This window comes from Chanos chanos, chromosome 6 (assembly GCF_902362185.1).
Source record: "Chanos chanos chromosome 6, fChaCha1.1, whole genome shotgun sequence".
Classification (NCBI taxonomy): domain Eukaryota; kingdom Metazoa; phylum Chordata; class Actinopteri; order Gonorynchiformes; family Chanidae; genus Chanos; species Chanos chanos.
The window spans coordinates 34,974,956-34,998,292 of record NC_044500.1 but is presented as its reverse complement, the minus strand read 5'-3'; the positions used below and the strand labels follow the sequence as shown (position 1 = coordinate 34,998,292).

The window sequence follows — 23,337 nt, the reverse complement described above, 5'->3', positions numbered from 1 at the left end:
GATACTGGGGTGGCGGCACGGCAGGCGGTTGAGGAGCGGTCGGGGGTCCCGGTGGTAACGACATGGAAGTCAGGGTAGTCCGCAGTTGGCTCGGTTGTGACGGCCCAGTTACAGGTCCACTAACTGCGACAGCTGTTTGTTTCGGTACCACTTTCGGTGGCAAACTCATTGCGAAATTTGAACAAAAGAAAACAATACGCTCCTGTATACCGGTGCTGAATACCTATATATCATGCATAGACAACCGTATCCTCTCTAGGCAGACTTTAAATTCCTTAAGCAAGGAATTCGGATAGTTGGCTATAGACTAAAAAAAGCCATTTTTCGGGAAAAAATCCTTTTTATCCGCTTTTTATCGGGGCTGTAAGTGCTGCTCATGGGGACGGCAGGGGGTTTGTCTCCCCCTCCCCGCCCGGGATCTCCACGGGTCCGGTTTGATTATCCTCCTCAGACAAACGTCGCCAGGCTTGGATACCGCTCTTATTCAACGATTTTTACCAGCGCGCTGCATTTTAAAAGTAATTTCTTATAAAGATGAGAGACTTCGCTCAACATGGCGTTACGGCCGCCTCAAGCAGTCCGGTAGGACAGACCGTTCGACAAACGTCGACTAATTTCGGAAAAGCTCGTTTACCTAAGGCCAATGAAAGTGACGTCTCGCTTGCTTACTCACCCTGACATGCCACCACAGCTTTTATGAAACTGATTGTCCCGTTACTCTGAGCTTAAAATGCAATATGCGTCTGTTTTATTCTTACTGCCACTCCACAAAATATCTAAACTGTCTTCATTTAAAACAATTCGGCCTTGGTTTTGGATGCAAGGGGAGTGGTCTAAGGTCACGGCTCATATTTAAAAATTGAAAGCAAGACTTAGGAGTAAAGGTGTAAAATTAAACAAAACATGATTATTTTGTTAAATTTATCTTTCAGTAACACAGACATACGGCTAAACAACTCCTTTGCATTTTTCGTATGATTATATCCATATATTTCAAGATGTACCCGTATGGCGAATTATTTCGCTTTATTGTAGCGCCATCTAATGTCTAACGCACACGTTACAGGTATCAAACCCAGAAAAGCCGACCCCAAAGCGAACTACCCTTTAGCCACCCAGCTGACAGCAATATACACGCCGTTCAGTGTTTCAAACTCTAAATCCAGTTACAAGACAAAAAAAAGTTGTAACACACATTTGATGTTGTCCGAATAAACCATGAATAAACAGAGTTCAACAGATCAACTTACTTGCAACTAAGAGTTGGAGCACGAACTGATCACAAACTCAGTTTAACAATCCAGCATATTTTGCCAACAAGAGTAGATTAATACACAAATACATGTTATAATAAAATAATTTTTATTTGACGTAATGCTTCTGAGATTAAAAAAAAAAAAGATTAGGTTGTTTAAGTGTACAATTAATTCACATATTGACACTGAGGAGTGTAGGTTGCTTTCTATATGTAGTAAAAAGGCTGGTTAAACTGAAATACTTTTTGGCCATCTCAGTCTTTCAAATGGAGTCAGAATATAATCAGTATTTTTTCACGAAATACTTAACTACTACTCCTCAAGCCTCAAGTCAGATCATGTTGAACGGAGCAGCCTTGCACATTCTTCACCCACAATTAACAAAGTATCAAGTTTGGCACAGCATGATTCTGACTTCACAGAGACTCACACTAACGATGACTGCGGAGCAAACCGTATGTACAATCTAAGCTCCCCTCTTATGAAACAATTATACACGGATGACTATAGACAAAAAGGTAACACAGTCTGTTACCAGAACCACAATATGCTTAACCACCATAGTGCAAAATCAAAACCATTTATCATAATATAGCATCCAAGTCTGCACTTCAGCATGGCTTCTTTTTCTACGCATAGATTAGGAAAACTGGCTGGAATCTAAAAATGACACAGTTCCATTTTAAATCGGAATCCCAGCCACTCTTTGGCTATTCTATTTGTTTTCCAGATATGAGCTGAGGTTTCATGAAGAGTTTTGATAAGTTTGAATGAATGGCTGTATGTGTGCACTATGGAAATCACATTTAGATAGTGCATCCTGAAACATTTACAATCTGCAGATGAATTTAGTGGGGACAGTATAACATATTTACAGAACACTTGTATTTAGACATTCTTGTGGCACATTATGAGAGTAAACTTACGAATATAAAAATATAACAAAGAAATTACAGACAGAAAATAAATATGATTTCCCATTAGAAAAATAAAGGCACATGCTGGAATAGCATTAAGTCGCAAAACCTGATTGGCAGAAAAGATGCCATTTTTGTAACCATTTGGTTGGTTTCCAGTGTTTAGAGTGCTCCTCCTATTAGCACACAAAAGTCCATTGGAAAATTAATGTATGTTTTTAAAATCACTTGTCAAAAAGAAGTGAACAGGAGCTGGTTAGTCATCCAGCTATGGCAGTCCAGATAATGCAACCTGAGAACGGAAAGCTGGGCAAGCAGTAGTTCTGAGACCACCATGTCAGGGAGGCCTTCAGAGATCCAGGACCTCTCCTCCTCTGTTCACTTTGCCCATGTGGACAATAAGGAGTAAGGACAGTAAATAGAATGCTGAGTTAGTATCACCACAGTTCACACTTCCGTCTTGGGTTCATGGGGGAGTCTGGTTTACAACCGAAATGCTTGGAGAACTCATGCGAGTTGGAGACTGTGCCAATGACCCGGAATCGAGATGGACTGTGAGGATCTGTGATGACACCCTCGTGTGAGCTCTCTGGCGTGCGAACTGAGCACCACACCTGCAAAGAGAGCGAGAAGAGGCAAAATAGCTTTGTTAAAGCTCAGCTGAACTAATATTACGTAACTTAAATAAGTTAAATAAGTAAATTAAATAAGTAAATAAATTAATGTAATCAATTTAATTAATTAAATTAATGTTAATATCTTCATTGATCGTATAGATAACACAATTTATGTCATTGAATTTCAAAACGATGAGGTTAGTTTCTCTTAATAGACAGTCATAAGACAAGATTTATGAGAACGGAAACATTTAGAGGACACCTACCTGTGCAAATCCAATAAAAAACAGCTGATGGTTTGTCATCCCAAGCGCAGGCAGTGTTTCCTCTTCCCCATTTTTCCTAATCCAGTTCACATAAGCCTGCAAAGCAAGCAAGATAAGGTCGTAGCTTTCATAATTATATCTTAACATTAGTGAAGTGAGACAGCTACGAAAGCACCCCGACGCCTATATTTTGTTTCGTCTTTCATATTAAAGCTTGTCGTGCAGAGACTCCTCCTGCCATATGCTTTGCTCATCTGCTCCATAACCTATGACTTTTCATCTAACGGAAAGAATGTGTGAGCGCCAGAGAGTGCCCGGAGGTTAAGCGGACTGCTCTGAGCCACCTGTTACATTTCAAGGATTTGCAGTGAGGTACACAACCCTGATTTTCCACCACTGATAGGCCACAGTTCCCAATAACAAAAAAATCTCAAATGAGGAACAGAAGCAGAACGCAATGCCTTGCATGTTGTACGTTTACGTGTCATCTAGATCAGCATGTTGTTTTGGAAAGTAAACATGGTGGGGTTTTTTTTTTTTTAGAAAGAGTTATTGAACGCCACAATTAATACCATTTAAATTCACTTTAATTTAATCATTCGTGAATAAGTACGATTTTGTGCCTTGTTTAATTTTTTTTTGTAACAAACCTTGTATGCTGCCTTTAGTCCACCATTGTCAGCGATATTCTCTCCCAAAGTGTGCTTCCCATTGAGTGGCTCTTTGTTAATGGTGTAGTTACTATACTGCTCCACCATACACTGGGTCTGCCGCTTAAAGGCTTCCACTGATGAGTTCTTCCACCAGGAACGCAGATTCCCATCTTTGTCATATTCTCTCCCTATCACATTACATACAATGCACTGTCACACCATAAACAAGTTTTATACAAGTATTTTTACATAGGTTTTACTGTTATACTGTTTTATACTGTCCATTTCCCTGTCATATTTCTTTTTTCTATGAAATGCAGAACTATATTTAATTCCAGTAAATTACCTTGATCATCAAAAGCATGGGTTAGCTCATGTCCCATGACCACACCAATACCACCAAAATTCAGTGCCCTAAAAAGATCAAAATTATAATGAAGACAATATAAAATATGTTACAAGTATAAATGTATATAGATTAGATGGCAGGTAAGGGCTTTGAAAACCTACTTTGGCCAGGCACGGCTGTAGAAGGGAGCTTGGAGGATGCCAGCAGGAAGCACCATCTCGTTTTTGGTGGGATTATAGTAGGCATTCACAGTGGGCGGGGTCATGCTCCATCTGTATATGAGGAAGACAGTTTGTCCTCAGACACTACTCATCCCTCTTTCATTATGCTTTCTCTATCTATCTCTTTGGACTGGTATACAGAGGACTGTAGTGACCACAATTATATTATGCTATGTACTGTCTATTTCCATCTCTCCTCTCTCTCTCTCTCTCATGATTCATACTAGTGCTGGAGCAGACATTTGTGTAAGAGTGATGGGCTCAGTTGAGTTGAGGACACTGAGAGAGATCAGTGAGGTGGAATGTTAGCTCTGTTTGTTAGAGTCAGCACACAGGGGCCTGAGTGGAGGCAGTACTCACTGGTCTCTGTTAGGAGCCTTCCTCAGCTGATCAGCTGTCACTCTTGCCGAGAAGTTATAGTAGTGCATGACGTTTTTGAAGTACAGATCAGACACTACTTCAAACTAACAGGGAGGAGTAGAATTAGAGAGGCAGGTAGTGACAATGTAATAATACAAAGTTTTTTTTTTGTATAATAACACAGCATTTTTTGTTTTGGACCATAAATTCTCTTCTGAAGAATTAAGTGTCTATTGCCTCATCAAAAGGAATGAATTACTCTGGGGTAACTTTGTACTTACATCATTGAACACCTTATCCAACTCCTTGGGATCCATGATAAATTTTGGATATCCAATCATGTTGTATATTGCATCTGCCTAGAAGAGAAGAGAAACAATCTCAGATGCTTCACAAAACGAATACTGATTGGACACCAGGTGGCGAGACAGAGTAACAGATTCTTGCCAAAAGTAATTTTTAAAAATGCTAATAAGGTTACAAGTCACAGACCTCCAACACACAAATGCAGAACATTACTATGTTAACATTTACCTTTACAAACATATATGTTTTATGTGACACCTATGTCAGCATACAGAGAAATACTTCAAGGCACAAAAAAGAAAAAAGACTGAATCGACTTAAGCTCAGTTAGTTGAATCAACCAACAACCAGGCAGGGCCTTATTACCATTGTTTTAAAACAACATCGGAGAATGTAATGAGGCTGGAGTGTGAAGGAGAAAGAACAAAGCCAAGAGCAATGTTGGCGTAAAAAAAAGAAAAATGTGAGATTTTCTCTGGGTGATAATGTTGTGCCGTCTGTGTTTAGAGGCGCCAGGATGGAGGAAAAGATTTTTTTTTTTTTTTTTGCTTGGCACATTCAAATGAGTTTCTGCCTCTCACCTTTTCTTTGGCAGCTTTTTTGGTTTCAGGATCCATCCAGCCTACGTACTTCAGGCTATCCTCAAAGGCCCATTTGATCTCAGAGACCATATCTTCTGCCTGACAGACAGACAAGGAAACAGTAGTCAGGATGTACACCAAAACAGCGACGGTGAGAGGTGTGAGTGTACGTATCTGTGACAGATGTGATGACACTCACAAAGGCCTTGCTGTCCTCGGCGAAGGTGGCTTTGACAAAGAGGGCCCCGAGAGCGAAGCCTAAAGCACTGTCTGTGTCACTGACGCACAGCTTCCAGCGTGGAGTGCAACTCTGCCACGTCAAACACATAAGATAGAGAAGTGAAAAATATACTGCCGAGAATCAGAAAAGAAAACACATACGCTCATTACCAAAAACTAGACGCAAATCTCAAATATACCCTCCACAATGGGGTAAAAACAAAACAAAACAGTATTTCCTGCACAAAAATGAAATGCTGCATTAATATTCATTTCTTTTGAGAACTGTGCACAGACGTTATGTCTCTTTTTCTTTCCAAAAGGCTCCAAGTTGTTTGTCTAAGACTTGCAGAGATTGGCAGCTACAGGAAACCCTGTTACACTCTCAACTTCCCCTCTCTGCTGGGATGTTTGTAATCAAAACTGAGATGCCAGGAGAAGAAGGGACAGATAATGAGTGAGTGTGTGTGAGAGAGAGAGAGAAAGAGAGAATGAAAGGAAAAGATACAGATACAGAGTGGAGGAAAAAAGTTGACAAGTTGACATGGACATAAACTGCGAGTGTGATAGACAAGAAAGAGTTTGGGTGCCAGTGACGTGTATCAGCATATATGCATATGCACACAGACACATCCATACAGTCACATATGGGAAAAGCATACATTTCTGACATTGTAGATAAATGTGTTCTTTAAGTTGGAAAACTGCTCTCTCTCTCTCTCTTTCTCTCTGCCTCCCCAACACACACAAAAGCATGTACACATGCAAGCACACACATGGCTCCCTGCTAATAGTCCTCAGCTTGTTATTTCAGTGTAACCCCAGCGGAAAGCAAGGCCAGGGGAAGAGGATCCTACTCTGATAAGAGTGTGAGGAGCTGAGCTCTGCACAACACACACCCCTCCACTATCAGCACACACACTCTTGGCTAATCAATCTACTATCTGTCAGACAGGGACACTGATCATACTGTAAAGGACCTCCCTTCTATCCAGTTAACCCTTTTGTTCAGTGGTGCACATGCCTTGAAGCAGGTTTCTGCATGCCTTTACCTGTGTCAGATTACACTATGGTTTCACAGTTTTGAACAATCACATATACGATCACATAATTGAGCCGGTAGGACTTGTGATTTTACACGGATCACGAGTTTTGACGTCAGCTGAAAAACAAAATGCTTGAGCCTTGTTTTGATTCTCCTGGGCTTTGCAGACTGTTGTTCTTAGAGACTTTTGAAAGAGTCACGTGGAGGGCACATCAGTGGCAGTCATCACAGCCTTTGCCCTCTATTTTGTACATGTACTTGGCAGCAGTGGCACAGAGAGAGAGAGAGAGTTGAGTGAGGAATGGTGCTATTGAGAAATGAATTATGACTTTTGAGTACAAAATGTTTATGGACTGTATACACTGCCATCTCTTACCTTCTTGGTCCCATACATGACTTCAAGGAAGCGTTGCTCTGCATCCTGAAACTTCTGGTCTAAGATAGAAACCATTTTCCTCACCACCTTCATGATCATGTAATTATTCAGGATACTGGGAAGAGAACAGAGTACATGGTGTTCTTTTAAATCAACTGTCTGCACAGAAAAAAACATGGTGACCTCTGGGACTAGCCAAAATAGAAACGTACATGCTGAATCAGGCCCAAAAAGAAAAAAAGAACCCTGACTGGGACACACCGTGTCCTACTGTGTTGTATATATTATCCATTAGATTACTGTTGGTACCTCTTATTAGTGTTCTGGATGAGGTCGGAGACTTTCTGCAGGTACTCCTTTGCATATACCACCACAGGCTCCGACTCATTAAGAGTAACGGGGGCAAACACGGCTTTTAGGAAGGGCATCCAATCTACGGCAGGTGCCAGTGTCTACCAGGCGGACACACACACACACACACACACACGCGCGCGCGCACACACGCATACACGCACAGCAGACAACCGGGGAGAAATCAGATGTATAAAGAAAATGTCTTGCTGAGCAGTACAGGAGATTTTAAAATTTTAAATGCTGCATGCTTACCAAATGTGCTAACTATTATATGAGTGGTACCAAGCTGATATTAATAGAGGAGTCCAAATGATGAGTGAAAGTTCAGTGCTCATAAATAGTACATGGTACTTACTGCCAAGTCCTTGGCTTGGATTTTGTGGTAAATAAGTTCCTCGTCTCGTCGCTCCTCCTGTGGAACGGTGATGTTGGCCAAGGTGGTCTCAAAGTCCACAATCTCCTGCATCAGGGTCCGAGAGTTCTCCTCCGAGCCCCCCAAAAGAACCCCCAGCTCCACCAGGAAATCTAGGTACGCCTTCAAATACTGCAATCATAGTCGGTATGGTAAAAGAAAAAAAAAACAACTTTGTCATTACATTCATAACAGAGTAGGCCAAATCATTTTCGCATCTTTGGATTTGGAACACATACATTATGCTGAATTAGCTAAATTCCTTTTTCCTACCTTTTCATTTGCTGTCTTGTTGAGGTAGTACTCCCTGGAAGGCAGCCCCAGCCCCGATTGGTCCACCTGCAGAAAGAGAAAAGCTATGACTTCAACCTCTACAGTTACTCCTCCTTTCATCTAGTGTTAGTGGAGCTAAGCTCTAACTTACACCAGAATGCAACAGAACAGATAGCCAAGCAAGTCGAGACAAAACAAAACCTTTCCTGACAACTGAAAAATCTATATAAGGGAAAAGAACACAGCCGAGAGTCTATAAAAACACAAATGATGAGCCAGGAATCTGGACAGCTGGCCATGAGGGAACCCACCTGAATGATATTGCTGTTGGAATTTTTGGAGTCTGTGCTGACAAAGACCGTGAAGAAGGGAGAAGTGCGGTAGTTCGCTGACACTGTGCGTAAAACCTCCTGGAAATTATCTTTATCCCAAGGGCCGTTTAAGGCCCAGCCACCTGTCTGAGAGACCGTATTCTTACAAAGAGGACTCCATGTAAAAGTTTATGTAAATATGTACTTGTATGCAACATAAAACACTTTCTGTAATGCCCAAATCTATACAAAGAGTAATATCTGAAATCAGCATTTGCAACATCACTAAAATATTACTTAATATTTTTTATGATCTAAGTTCTCAACCCATAAAAATGGTTTAATGTAACTGAGTTTATAGTTCCACATTACAAGGTTGCTATCTTCGCATGTCACAGGCCTTAGGGCTGTGAGAGGCAGTGTTTATATAGGGCTTTACTGTATTCACTCAAAGCATATGTGTTGCACCTGGTTGATAAGCTCCTGCAGTGGCTGCGCCCCAAGCTGCTCAATCTTAGCTTCACTCATGCAGGCCTGGTAGTACCACTGGGCTTTCTGTTCAGCTTTACTCAGGTCCTGCCTAGTAGTGTTCTCTGATAAAAGCACAGTATGTTACTTATCTTTAATAGGTACAGTGCAGCATATCTTAGTCTGATTTGCACTTTGCTTCAGAATCAGCTCAACAGACTCAACGGAATTTGCTCAGGTAGATTCAAGTGACACATTGTATAGATGGTATAAGAGATGGTACATTTAAGAACAGATGTAAGACCTAATGTAACAGATTTTTCAAATATGACCGATGCATCTGAAACTGAATTTTCTCAATATATTGTCAAATTAAATTAAAAAAAAACAACAACAAAAAAACAGATCCTTTCAAAACACATCTTTTATCAATGTTCATTTTATAATTTCTTACTCTAACTATATGATTAAAATTCTGCATTTACAAAGTGGTCACTATATACCAAGAGGAGTGACATGGTGCTTTAGTTTAGGGCCCATGAAACAAAGTTTTAGAAAATTAGCACGTAAGCTTGGTTTTGGTTATTCATTTAATATCACGTTATCAAATATAGAGGTGCTTACCCAGCAGGTTCTTCATCACAGCCATATTGTGCTCCCAAAGGTTGCTGAAGGGGCCCCAGCGGGACTTGCCCTCGGGCAGGGGGTTCTTCTTCATCCAGCCTCCGCAGGCAAAGTTATAAAAGTCCTGACAGGGATCTACTGAGCGGTCTAAAGCCCCCATAACTGAACTGGCGACTGTGATGCACGGTTCTGACAGACAAAGCCCTGGATGACCTATCACAGGAGAATAATTTATAACACTGATCCATGGTGTTTCGTTCTGACCCAAACAGATTCAAAAGTTTAAAAAGGGAGGGAACAATATTACTAATACATCAACTGTATTTTGGCGAAGTCTACTGTTTATGTAAGCTATACATTGCAATGAATTCATATGGAACATCATAAATATTTTAAATGTATTTCACAGTTTGAGAACGTATGGGGGCTGTTGTTTTCAGAACCATCTGGACCTGTTCAGTTCTTGCAAGTGAATGCCAAAAAATTTGGTTCCAAAGAAAACGTTCTTGTTTGAATCAGATGGGATAGAAAACAATGGGGGAGCCAATGTACAGAATGACTTTGGAGATGATTATAGGAGACAGCAAAAAAAAAAAAAAAAAAACGCGAAAAGCAAACAAACAACAACAACAACAAAAAAACCCAGGAAGATGTGTTTTCCCACACACATCTACACAGACACCCCAACGAATTCAGACAGTGATAACTACCCTTTATTACAAGTGTCCAGAATTACTCTTCTGCTTGTCCCATCTAGATGTGCCAGATGGAGAAATGATAAATCAAAGACAAACCTGGGCTCTATCTGAAGCATTTTGTCACACCAATTCTTTTCACCAATCTGAAATTTACTGTTAGATATTAATTCTTAAGACAAAGTGGATACTTGATACTCCAAACAACAGTTTGACACATACACAGATACAAAGATTTACTGCAGGAGGAGAATTTTTCCGGAATGCATCTAAGAATGGATGCAAAAGGCATTTGTAAGTATATGAACATATATGCGCTGGTGGATTTTAGCCACTAGTTCAGTAAAGAACAACTGTTTGTCGGGTCTTAAAACAATCCTCTCCAGGACTCTGCTTCAGTTTGCGTAGCTTTGAGTGTACTGTACATTCAGAAACGGAGGTTATTCTCAGTCAGACGTGTTGATGTGTCAAATAAAAAAGAAAAAAAAAGTGTTTTGAAGCTGGGCTTCGGTCCATGGTGGGAGGTTATGTTACTGTTAGGTCTGATGTTAAGAATCATTACAGTGAAAAGGTCCTGTTTTTATTTAACTGATAGAGGGAGGACAGGCAGGAGGGAAGAATGCTGCTACAATGACTCCATTGTATGTTTTTAAAAAAACATTTGGCTAAATCGGTACATCCTCATCCCTAAACCGAAGTGATAAAACCAAAAGATGGAAAGAGGTCTACAAAAACTGTCGAAGAATGGAAAGGGAAGGAAAAGTAAACATTATTGCCAAAGAATATTTCTGAGGGAGCAGTTGTTCTAAACTGTGATTTGTCTTGTATGGAGAGTTGTGGGTGGTTGAATGGCAGGAAGTGGCATTTAGTTTCCACTGAAAATAGGAGGAAATTAATTTCTGAGCCATAAAAACAAAATGGGAGGTAAATGGTCCTTACAGAAGCTCTAGATCATATCATCGAACTTAATCAGCTTAAAAACACATGTTGTAATTGACAGAAAACATGAACATTCCCCTTGGGAAAGCATTTGTAAACCTTCCCGGAGAATATCATCTTCAATGGAATGCTAAATACCAGTTATAAGATAAGATACATTCACATGGCGCTCTTTTGTTCAAAAATCTATGTTGCTCAGAACCGCAAAAAGAGAACAACATAAGATAAGATTTTCTGCCTGTGATAACTGGGCTTTTGAACATTAGTTACTTACCCTCTCTATAGTGTATGCCTAATGTAAGAATGCAGATGAACAAAGCCAGAGAAAGTGCACATGTCACGACCACCATTCTCCTCTCCACGTGTGTTCTCTCAGTCCAACACCTTGGTCCAGAACCACGGTGCACTGTTACCTGAACAAAAAAGGACAGAAACACACTCACAAACGGGTAAAAAAAAAAACATTATTTGTTCAGAGCCTTCATTAATAAGCTATGACTTTCAAAAAGTGTCACCAACCAGTCTTGATACATCTGTATCACATTTATACTGAGGACATGACCAAAGGTTATCAAAACTAAAACTGTTATTTAAGTATAACATACTGTGCTTAATTTCAAGTAATGTATCTGAGTAGTACACTATCAACTTACAACTTATTCTGTGGTTCAATATGTAACAAACTTTCCATGCCAGACAGCCAGCTAAGATGAGATCATTTTTTTCCTATGTGCCTATGTAAATCATTATTACTATTATTATTATTATTATTATTATTATTATTATTATTATTATTATTATTAATATTATTAGTATTATTATTTCTTCTCATCATTAATGTCATCTGATACTGGTCCTCTTTTTATTGCTTTTTATAAAAGAACACAGAGTGGACACCCTGGGGGAGTTTCTGCAATACAATGGGTTCTATGTTTTGGGTTTGTTGGGTACAATGTTGTTTTGACTATAACAAACCCAAATGACTAAATAGGGATATGACAACATCTGTCTGAAACCACTTGGTGCCATAAAAACATGACGAACACAAGATTTTCATTCTTATCAAGTAAGAGCTAAACTTTCCCCAGAACCAGGAAATGTCTGTTTAGTTAACACATCAGAGCAAATATGCTTTTTATATTTATGGCTTTCTCTGGTTTGAAGACTATTTAAAATTAGCCATTACATTCAGAACTAAACTATGAACTAAAGTGCCTGTAAAATAAAAATTTATAAATGAAATTGAAGATATAACTGAACGTGAAATTTTCATTCTATAAACGTACGACGTTCTTTATGCTCAGTATCCGTGTTTCTTACTCTCTGTCAAGGAAACAGGCCATTTCTCTACCTCTACCCTGACACCTTAGACTAATAAATGGTTTGATTACTAATCCCCAACCTTAATAAGGTGTGTTAATACTGGATTAAAACCCCAGGACTGAAATTGATAAACAATATGACAAATCACTGGATGGGATTTATGGATTAATTCTCAGAATGAACTCCTGCTCTGAAGGAACACCGAGACCAAATTAAATAAATTATCCTGAACCTCTGTAATACGATTTACTCCCAAAAGGTTCAAAGAGTTCAAAAGTCAACGTGTCCACGCCCATCAGCAGAATCCTGGACTAAGCTCAGTGTGCGGGTATATGTCGGATAATACTGGGTTTCTGTGTGCAGATTCTGGGAATAGCAAAATCTGAATCAAATGGTTTGTTATAGCAGAGACAAAACAAAGAATGATTTGGGGAGAAAGAGGCAGAGAGAGAGAGAGAGAGAGAGAGAGAGAGAGAGAGAAAGGGAAAGAGAGAGGGCAAGAGAGAGAAAGTGAACTTATTGTAAATAAAGTGCTTAGGACACTTAATACTGCCTGTGGGCCAGAGAAAATATTTTAGTTGTATTTAGAGGAAAAGGGACTTCAGGTTCTCAGCAGTGAATTAAAAGGGGATGATGAAGATGTACTTTTACAAAACTGAAATAACTAATCTGAAAACCGCAACAGACCAAGAAACACCTCTCACTCAGTGTAAGTGTATGTACAGTTGACTAAAAAGATATCAGACCATGGATAACCACGCCAATATGAACAGCAGTCATTGTCAGGGATACAATGCATAAAGGAAAATGAAAGCACGTAGCATGACATTGACAAACACAAACTTGTGTGCAGCCATTTGGTTAATGATAAATGTAATGGTCCACTTGGTTGACAGATACTCTGAGTTGGTTTGAGTAAACTTTAATTCCAGCACAAATATGCTCCACCAAACCTCAAAGTGTTGTTCCACTATTTCTGTTGACAGTTAAACTCTTCAAGTTTCAATACCATTTACAATTCTTATTAAGTGTTATATTTTTGGCTATGAACAAGAGTGCATGCAACAATACATAACACCACTTCAGTTAACTTGTCAGAAGTTGTAAAATGTGTCAGCAGCGGTTACTTGCTTCATCACTGTCAAACACACATAACAATCCTGGACTGACGTAACCAAAATCAAGCTCGTAATCCATCATTCCAACTCTTTGAGCTTTTCTCCTCATATCAAAACTGATTTAAAGGTGGTTTAAAAAGTGATTTAAAACTGAAAACATGTGGGCGGGCAAGCTGCTTGGCAAGTCTTCAAACTAATTTTCTGAAGCAGCCAGTAAAACAGGTAAATGTCCCTTTTTGAATGAAGTCTGTTTGGGGTTAAATAAAAGTGGTCTTTAATGACTGCTGCTGAAAGTTGAATTCGCATTAAAGAGAAAATCTGAGGTGTTCTGAGTGTCCATGTAGCATGAAAAGGAGACTGATATTTCATTTCATACAGCAGTTCTAATAAATGGCAGATGTCAGCTAGACCAAGATTCAAAAGGAAACAACGTGTAAAAACATCTGTCCTGTGCTAAGACTGTAAGAGCAGATCTCTGTGGTAATTAGCCTATCAGAGGAAAATGTGAAGTTACTTGGACAATATTTACAGACCACAGCATTGGTCAGCATTGAACCACAATAAGGAATTGATCTTACCTGCATGGCTGAGGAAGGATAGATCCCATCTGGGGAGGTGTCCACCAAGTCCTCCTCATCCAGGGTAGCTCGCTTGTAGGTAGACATCTGAAAGGTCAAATGCAAGAAAGATTCCCTCAATGCCTCCATTCCCAAACAAGCTTTCTCCCCTGTTTATCTAAGCTTATAAAGTTTGTATCGTTAGTGATCTTTGGGAATCCTTAGAAAGGGTCCTCCCATAGGATCCATCAGGAGGTGTTTACAGCCGTGTTTGTTTCTCCTCGTTGGTTAGAGGCTGTTCTTGGTTCAGAGTGTAAGCAGGGGGTATCCTCCTCCCCCACCTACTGTCACCTCCCTCTGTTCCTAACCTCCACCTCCCCCGATCGTCAGTCAGCTCCTCCGACCAGTAAATCTCCAAAGCGCAGCCCTTATGGTCTCCTCAACAAACATGTGTCAGAAGTTCTCCACACTCTCTTCTCACCGGGCTTTGGCGCTGCTCTCCCTGTTTAGACCTGTAAACACGAGCTCCCACAGAGCGCTAGCCTCACCAACTAATCCTATGTTGCGTCAATACAGCACAGGAACTGGTGAAAAACAGGAAGCAGAAAGGACTTGATGAACTTAAGTGACTCAGAATGAGGGTGTGTAAGTACGTGTGAGTGAGTATGAGAGACAGACAGAGGAAGAGAGACAGTAGGAGAGAGGGAGGGAGAATGAGTGCATTCCAGAGCGTAGTTTCATTTAGATCTGGGAGGGAACTCTTAGAGGTTACTCCACACCCACTCTTTCCTATCCATAGGACATTCCATGCTAGGGGGTGGAGCTTTCCTTCAAGGCCACTCCCGTTACATGTTTCCGGCTGTTGCCGGTGTTAGTTACCCAATAGGTAGGATACTCAATTTGTCTTATTTCTGCCTGAACATTCTCATGTGGTAACTTAACAACATTATTGCTTTAAATACTACTATAAATATTTTTCACAAAGGTTCTATAATTCTATGAATGATTATTTTCTTCTCCTCTTCTCTTCTCTTCTTGAATAAACTATTCTCTTGCAATTCTATGCCTTTTTCACTACTTATATTTCATGACATGATACTTGTACTACCACAAGCACAAAAGATATTAAGGAATCTTTTATTTGAGATGAATAATACGAAGGTATTCAAATTATAAAGATGTAGTCATCATTCAGTTTTATCTGTCATTCAGATTTCTCTGATTTACATTGTGCCGGAATTTTTGTTCCCTTCTTGTGCTGGATTTGCAAGTTAAATACATGGAGTATATCGCCCTGGAGGCATGTGTGGTTTTAAATAAACAGTGATACAACTTGCCATACAAGCTGAATGAATATGAGCTCATATCACATAATTAAATATCAAAGTCAAATCTTCCCTAAATTCTGGAACCAATACAAGCACATCCTGATAACCAAAAGTGTAAAGTTTGAGCTATTTGCTAGCGTCATTTTCCTTTGTGCCCTATGGTGAGTAAGGCTAATCAATCCCCTCTCTCACGGATTGCATGGTATCCATTAAACATTCAAAGGCACAGAGTATGTGTCTGCTTATAACTCTTTTTCTAACTCTCACTGTTCTATAGATGTCTAGCTCCACTTCATAGAAGGAATGCTTCTGCTTTCCTGCCTCAAAGCACTTTTCAGCTGCCAGATCTCTGTGGTCTCAATGGTCAGGAGAGAGGCCTCCACAACACCAGTAAGTGAAGCCAGATCCTGATTTTAAACAGACACATCCACAAATGCTGCCAGTTGTGCCACAGACTGTGTTATCTTAACCTCCATCAGGCCTATGTTGAAAAACTCCACACCCAGACCAGACAGACTGATACATCCTTGGCTCTCCCTACAAAGGCTCTGCCCAATTCCACTTCTCACGACCCACAGAGACAAAGCATTGTCATGAAATGAGGATCTGATGGGAGAGGTACTGAAAGACGTACAGACAAAAAGAGCTAACACAATTATGAACTCTGTGGGAACCGCAAGCATTTCTGGTATTCTGAGAAAGTCGTGAACCAGACCATTTTGCGGCTTTCTCAGCTGGAATTTAATACTTTCAATCGACGCTAGACTGCCAGGATACAGAGCATCTTTTAAAAACTATCTCCAATATGCGCATGCCAAATCAACATGGCTTGAGAAAGGACTGTATATTATTAAATAGAGGCTTTTCATTTTAGGAGAGAATTTTCCCCTCCAACAACCACTCAGAAATAGATAGAGAGATAATGAGGTCATCCGATCAACACAAAATGAGCTCCTTGGAATCACTGTTTCATTCTCAGAAAAGGGCTCCTAAAAGGGCATAATGAGCGACATGTCATCTAGTTCCAAGGTGACACAATGGAGTTCTGGCTCTTTGAATATTTACTTGTTTACTCTTAGTCTTCTCTGTATTCTGTACTAGTAATACAGAGTTGAGGTATTCCTTGGCACAGACCCCGCTGGCATAGAGTCATCACACACTGCACACTCATATTTGGACACTTTCCTGGCAGTCTGCCCTCAGCAGATGTGCTTCAGAACATACCACCTTGTTGCTGCAAACCACCCCCTTCAAAAATTGTGTCAGGGGCCAGCAGTGACATTGGCTCTTCCCTTTAAGTCGCCTAACGTCAGACTGGTTTATAGTGCGACTGGATCAAAGTTCTGGATAACGTAAGCAAAGTCTGATTTACTCAATATGAGCCACTGTCTCCATAACTCAGGAACAACAGATCGTACAGTTTAGAAAAAGTAATCCATTTCATCTATACAGCGAACCGTGTGGATGCACAATGGCTCTTTTCTCTCTTGATGCGTAGTGCTCCAGAACTCTTCAGAAGAGAGGTCAATATTAAAAGACTCTTGGTCAGAGTCAGAACATTGGCTTTGAGCAAGGCAGTAAACCACAAGTATGTGTCAGTAATTCATCCGTAATCCTGTAAACCAGTCAATTATGTGTGGCACGGGAGTATTCTCCAGGGGAACAACTGGAGTATGTGTTTGTGAATGTGTTTGGTGTGTGTGTTTGTGTGTGTGTGTGCGCGCGTGTGAGTGTGCAAATGCGTGTGTGTGTGTGTGTGTCCGTGGGAAAAATAAAGTAACTCATTCTGTGATCACACAAGTCAGTACTTGTGACTTTGGGATTATGGCCAAACACCATGGACAGGGGCCTCCTGTTCATCTGATGTGCTGAAAGAGTTCCTGATCTATCCAGCAGATCCTTTAAAGGGGAAGTTAATCTTTTTTGACACATGACGGCACTCACCTTAGAGTCTGTCAGTAGCTGAGACTTTTTTTGATCGAATGCCTGAATTCTTAGTTTTTTTGCTTTTTACTTTAAAATGATTCATTTTCCATAATTCTGTATGATGCACTAAGAACACAGATCTACACAGCCATTAACTACAGTGGCTGTTTCGAAGGTATCTATTCTGCCACTGACACTATTATGTTAATTCTCTACCGAAGGGAGCGGGATGTCTTTTTGGGCTAGCTAGTCCAGTGTGGCAGATAAGAAGGAGCACCCTAACCATAGACATTTATTAGTAGACAGGATGATGACGGCATAGAGGATGACGTCATAGATCCTATGTATTCTGAAATGAAGCCATTTGCCTATTATTTCACCGGGTATTGTTCTTAATTCACTCTTACTGGAATGAATGGTATAAATAGCATGTGTAGTCTTTACAACTGTCTTCATTAACAGATCTCTACAATTATCTTAATATAACAGATATCAGTCGTGGTTTTCAAGTACCGCAGTATGTTTACTCTTATTTTTCCTCCAGAAATATTTCAATGATTATGTGCTTTATTTATGAAGATGTTACAAAAAAAGGCAGATTCCACACTAGAGTGAACATGTAGTTTAATTGCTTCTTCTGTGTGGAAATGAGGTTGATTGACTAAGGCAAGAAAGTTGTAGCTAATACATAAACATGTTTGTAGTTTGTTCTTTTATTGAGCCATTTTTTATTGTGACAAATTATTTTGTCATAAGTTCTGTATGCAACACTGAATAATTTAGGTGGCTCTTTGATGGCTATGAGCTATTTGGATCGAAAGCAACAACATATTGCTGTACTTGTAGTCTCAGTCTTCTTCCGTTAATAAATGAATGACTAATTCTGTTTTATGAACTCTTTACTTTGTTAGCCTCCCTAGTTTTGTAAGTAGCGTACAGCAAATGTTTAACTACTTCAATGAGTTCCTTATGCTTGTGGCATAATGACAGCAATTTCATATGAGGAAGCTGTTTTGTTTTTTGTAAATCATTTGTTTCTCTGAGTGCCATACACTATTCAAGCATGATGCACATGATCTCCCCCGGATACCAAAGAAGCCTCATCCTGTTTCTCACAATGATACTTCCTGAAGGGAAAGCCAGATGGCTTGATTGTAGGCTTTGATGACATTGACAAAAGTAAGCATTTCATTTGAGGATGGGACACATTCGTATGAATGAAAGGCATCATTGGGGAGGGTGAACCACAGCTAATACTGCAAATATTAGAGGTGCAAATGAAAATTACAGGCAAGAAGAAATAGGAGTAACTGCTGTACGCTACAGTTCTGGTATGGGCCATCCATTTTACACTGATGTACTCCGCTGACATTAATTTAACTAGGGCTGTACCCAACTTTTGTCAGTCGAATCGGATTAGGCTGTTCGATCGGAATATTCAACTATTCGTTCCTTTTTTTCATACAGACTATCTGGCAATAAGAAAATCCATTTGCATGAGTTTCAGTGATGACTTCGACCACATTTACATAGTCAAATGCAACAGAGTCATGGAGACATATTTTTGAGCATTTAAAAATCAATAAAAGACAGCTGCATATGATGCAAGATTTGAACTGCAGCATATCTGAATTGCCAACACATAATGTCGGGCTACCATATGGATTTGTCAGAATAATGAGTCAGGCGGCACACATGTATTTCTGTTTAAGTCAAGCTTGTATAGCTTATTTTTCACGGTAAACATTAAAAACAATGTGTAGCCTAAATGAATAAACAAATGAAACAGTTTAAAATAAGTACACAGCATTGCCCATTATAAAATAATAACTTCTCGTCTTCAACAGGACAGGCTTATAAGGCTACTGTATTTCTCTTTCAACATAATGCGTAAATCTTAGGATAAGTGTAAATGAATAAATAAATAAATTAAACACTTGAGATTTGAGATGTTTAAGATGAAAAAGCAAACGTTTGTCTTCAGTCTCTTTTCTGATTTGCATCTAGCTATGCAACTTATTCAAGTGGTTTGCCATGTTCATTGTTGAATGATAAGGGAATTCTTGCATACAGCATTTGCATTTAATGTTGTTAGGGCTGTCCTTCAAAAGTTCGAAATGCCACCATACTTTAGACTTCTTCTGAGACATGATTATAGCCAGCCTAGTTTACCAACCACTCCACCTCAGCTTTCAACTTCTCTCAGCAGCAGCCCTGCTGGAATACAAAAATATGTTTATGATTTCCTTATTTATAATTCCTCACTGAAATGTTATCCCTGCGCATTTTTGTAAGCTTCTATCTGTTGTATCCTGTTATTGTAACGCATACTGACTGACCAAAAAAAAAAAAAAAAAAAACACTGCTTGACTTGAAGAATTTCAGTCTACTGATGGTCTCCGACTGATGATTCGACTCTTTGACTTTCAGAGGGCAGCCCTAAATTTAACCATGTGAGCATGCCAGCATGAGCAGGCCATTACATTTTGTAGGTGTGAAAAGCTATAACTTGGAAAGGATTCCTGAGATTTCATAGAAAAATATGTACAGTCTGCAGACAGGATTACAGTGGTGACACCACTTTAGTGCTAAATTGGCCCAAACTATAGTCTATGAGACTAGAGGCTATGAGCTGCTCCTCTATTACATGTGACTGCATGGATGCCAGCGATAAGGTGAAAGATGGAGGCTTGGTCTGGGACCATGATTACGATCACTAATGTCAGACAAGTTCCTAGAACTCTTTTCCCCTTAAAGTTTCTGGTAGAGAAAACATACTGACTTCAGTCCTATATGAGAAAAATCTGGCACATGACAGACTGTATGTTCAGGGGCCAAATATTCATCACAGCCACCACATGGATGATTTAGAGGGGCACTACAGATCCTGGCACAAAAATACTCTTCTCATTTTCTGACTTCAGTGCTCGCACATGCACAAACAGACACACACACACACGCACACACACAAACATATGAAGCAAATGATGAAACTTGTAATACCACCAGCACAGTGATGACTCAAGTAGAAAACAGCTAAATCAAGACACGTGGATGGCCCTTCTTGTATGTTATCAGCAACCGTCTACATTCATTGTGCATCCAGCATAAAAGCGTGTACTTCCATATGTCACAATATGATTAGTGGGCACAGACACCGATATACAGTTTATCTGCACAACGGAGGAATTAAGGAGTGGCATCAAGAACTGTGTTTACAACTACAGATTTACAGCCATAATAAGACTGCCTGTACCAGCTGTTGCATTGCTGAATCCAGCGAGGCTGTCGATAGTTTCAGGGTAATAAGTAACTTCCATGCAAACTGAGGAATGAGGGGAGCAAGCTGGCACTGAATTCGCTTGGATTCGCTGTGTCCAGGTCAGAATATTCGTTACAATAACGAATACAAGCCTTAAAAAAACACTTGTTCTGAAGTAACCTTTGCCCCAGTCACATAATAGTATTTGCCACCGACTTCTTCTGTTTGTCTTGACACAACAGCCCCTGATTAAGTAAACTGAGTATTCTTGTCAAACTGTCTTGATGAGAGCACAGCGAACAGATTCAGTAGAACTAATGTGACTCTTAGATGAGCTCAACATTAAGCCACGACGACTTGAACGGTTATAAAAATAAGTGTTCGTGACTGCTTGTCATATTATTCGAAAGCAACCAATGGCAGACGACATAAGTAGTAAATAAGGCAAGCCTTCCAATAATTTGGAAGGATTCGGGAAAGATCTGTGTCTTACCATAGCTGATGAAGCACAGGCTCGTGGTATTCGTCCCCCCTCCCTCAAAGACAGATCAACCTTCACAGAAAAAACATCAGAGCAGGTTTACGCCGAGGGGAAGTATTTAAAAGGCAGTTTACTAACCTCGTTGGTTGTGTCTAATGCGTATTAACGACTATAACTGTAAAGAGCCCACAAGAGATTATTATAGTAACTTTTCAGACCAATAGAATTTTAGAATGGTGACCAAGGTTCATTTCTGACCAATTGCGTTGGGAGGAGGGCGGATCTCGATTGCCAAAATGTTAACTATTGAATACCTTTTTTAGCACCACTTCACGAGGGTAACGCAGATAAAGTGAAAGCTGCAAACTGGCTTCAAATATGATGTGGATCTATCACCTATGTTTGATCACATTCACGTATGTGTCTTCTTCATATTTCTTCTGAACGACAACCACGGCTCAATCAGTTACACTAAACACTGCATTCAGAACAGCAAAAAGTAAACAATTTTATGAATGCTCTGTGATAGTCCTCTGCTTTCACGCATGATGCAAATTGACAGGCCCCAATTTCAATGCTTTGAATAGGCTACCTAGGAATTTGGCGACAATGATAAAAAGGGTCACTTGACATACACACTCATGGAGTAGGAATGATATAGAGGTTTTTAAAAAGAAGCTTAACATTCGAAAGCAGTAGGTCTATAACTTTCTAAAAGTTAATAGGATTACGGGGATTATGTTTGTAGAAAAGTACTTTTCGCAGTTTTTATGCCAAGAAACGAGAGGGGGTTAAATGGATTTAGCAGGAGCACCGCTAATGCTCAATGTCTGCAAAACCTGACCTTACTCTATACGACCTGCAGTACTATTGGTTGAGAATTACCCATCATATCGCTATGACCGTGGCGAAATTAGTTTTATACTGGATAATGGCAAGACATTCGGATTTTACTCTTCAGTCTCTTATAAACGAAACGCCCAAAAATAAATGGAGTTAAATTTACCCACTCAAGGGAAGACAGACAATCTACAGCCTTGATATTTTTCAGAATAATCAGTCTGTTCTTTTTTGTTTGCTTCCCTTTTTTAATATTAAGTGATTTAATTTCGCCGGGTTTATCTAGATAAAGTCGATTCTGACTGTAGTGCCTGTGTTCGAGGGACCACCTAGGAAAGCTATACGTGCAATAGTTATACACGGTTATTTAGCTTATTACCAAAGAATATGAATACCTTTATCATCGCTGTATAACCTACAAATGTAAGCTCAGCAGTAGTAGTTAGTTAGAGTAAGTTAGAGAGCCTTCAAACATTTACCACGACATTTAAATTTTGATTCAGATTTTTCCTTCCACTGAATTTTGCTGAAATTTTCTTAATAACTTTATAATGTCATCTCCCTATGACAAACAGTTCTAAACTCGCTTACAGTAAAATGAGTTGGCCATTGTGTGACTTCTACAAATTTCAGATTTTGAAGTTTGTTTCGTGAACTTTGGTGAATTTTATTTGAGAATAAATTGACTTAATATCTTGCCAATGTTCAGTATACAACTAACTTAACCGCGGTGCCGCACCGACGCTTGTGAGCTGAACGACACGGGCTTGATTTTTTCCTGATTCTTCAGTGACATCTTGTGGGTGATCAACACTGAATTTAGCAGTATCAAAGATGAAGAAAAAGAGTTCGGTGCAATGTAATGAAAGAAATTAAATTTTCACAAAACATTATCTAACAGTGACTATAAATAGGAAATGCTCAGTTAATATAGATCCATGAATAGCACCACTGTCAGTTGCCGTGATTGGTTTGTAAAGGTAGTTGCCCCTGTCATCAACAGGCGGAGCTCGCGGCTTAGATAACGGTACTATTATTTATGGAGTTTCGACATAAGCCCAGCAATACTTCTCTCCTCCTGTGCCGGCGCACAGCAATATTATAAATGCTGTGACGAGAGGATATTGTGGCACATGAATCTTGGGTTCTTTTTGTAGTAGTCGAACTGTTGTCTCACAGAGTGCTGCATCCTGTAAGTGGAGCGTAAGGTACGTATAGATTTTATGCACGTCTCACGTGGGTTAAAGTAGGCTTCTTATT

At 39.7% G+C, this 23,337-nt stretch overlaps 1 protein-coding gene across 2 annotated transcripts; it reads right to left on the bottom strand.

The window, feature by feature from the left end:
• Positions 1-1,397: 1,397 nt before the first annotated feature.
• Positions 1,398-21,382, bottom strand: ece1 (endothelin converting enzyme 1). Of its 2 annotated transcripts, XM_030776420.1 has the most exons (19): positions 21,250-21,382; positions 14,262-14,348; positions 11,517-11,655; positions 9,609-9,821; positions 8,985-9,109; positions 8,517-8,663; positions 8,206-8,271; positions 7,876-8,064; positions 7,476-7,618; positions 7,167-7,281; positions 5,726-5,836; positions 5,527-5,625; positions 4,921-4,998; positions 4,640-4,743; positions 4,220-4,330; positions 4,056-4,123; positions 3,707-3,897; positions 3,057-3,152; positions 1,398-2,787 (listed from the first exon to the last, which is right to left on the bottom strand). In XM_030776420.1, exons 1-19 carry the CDS (start codon positions 21,250-21,252, stop codon positions 2,611-2,613), a joined length of 2,262 nt encoding a protein of 753 aa, XP_030632280.1. In that variant the 5' UTR covers positions 21,253-21,382; the 3' UTR covers positions 1,398-2,610. The 2 variants fall into 2 exon arrangements, with proteins under 2 accessions (XP_030632280.1, XP_030632279.1); XM_030776419.1 differs by lacking the exon at positions 21,250-21,382 and having other exon boundaries at positions 14,262-14,890.
• Positions 21,383-23,337: the final 1,955 nt, after the last annotated feature.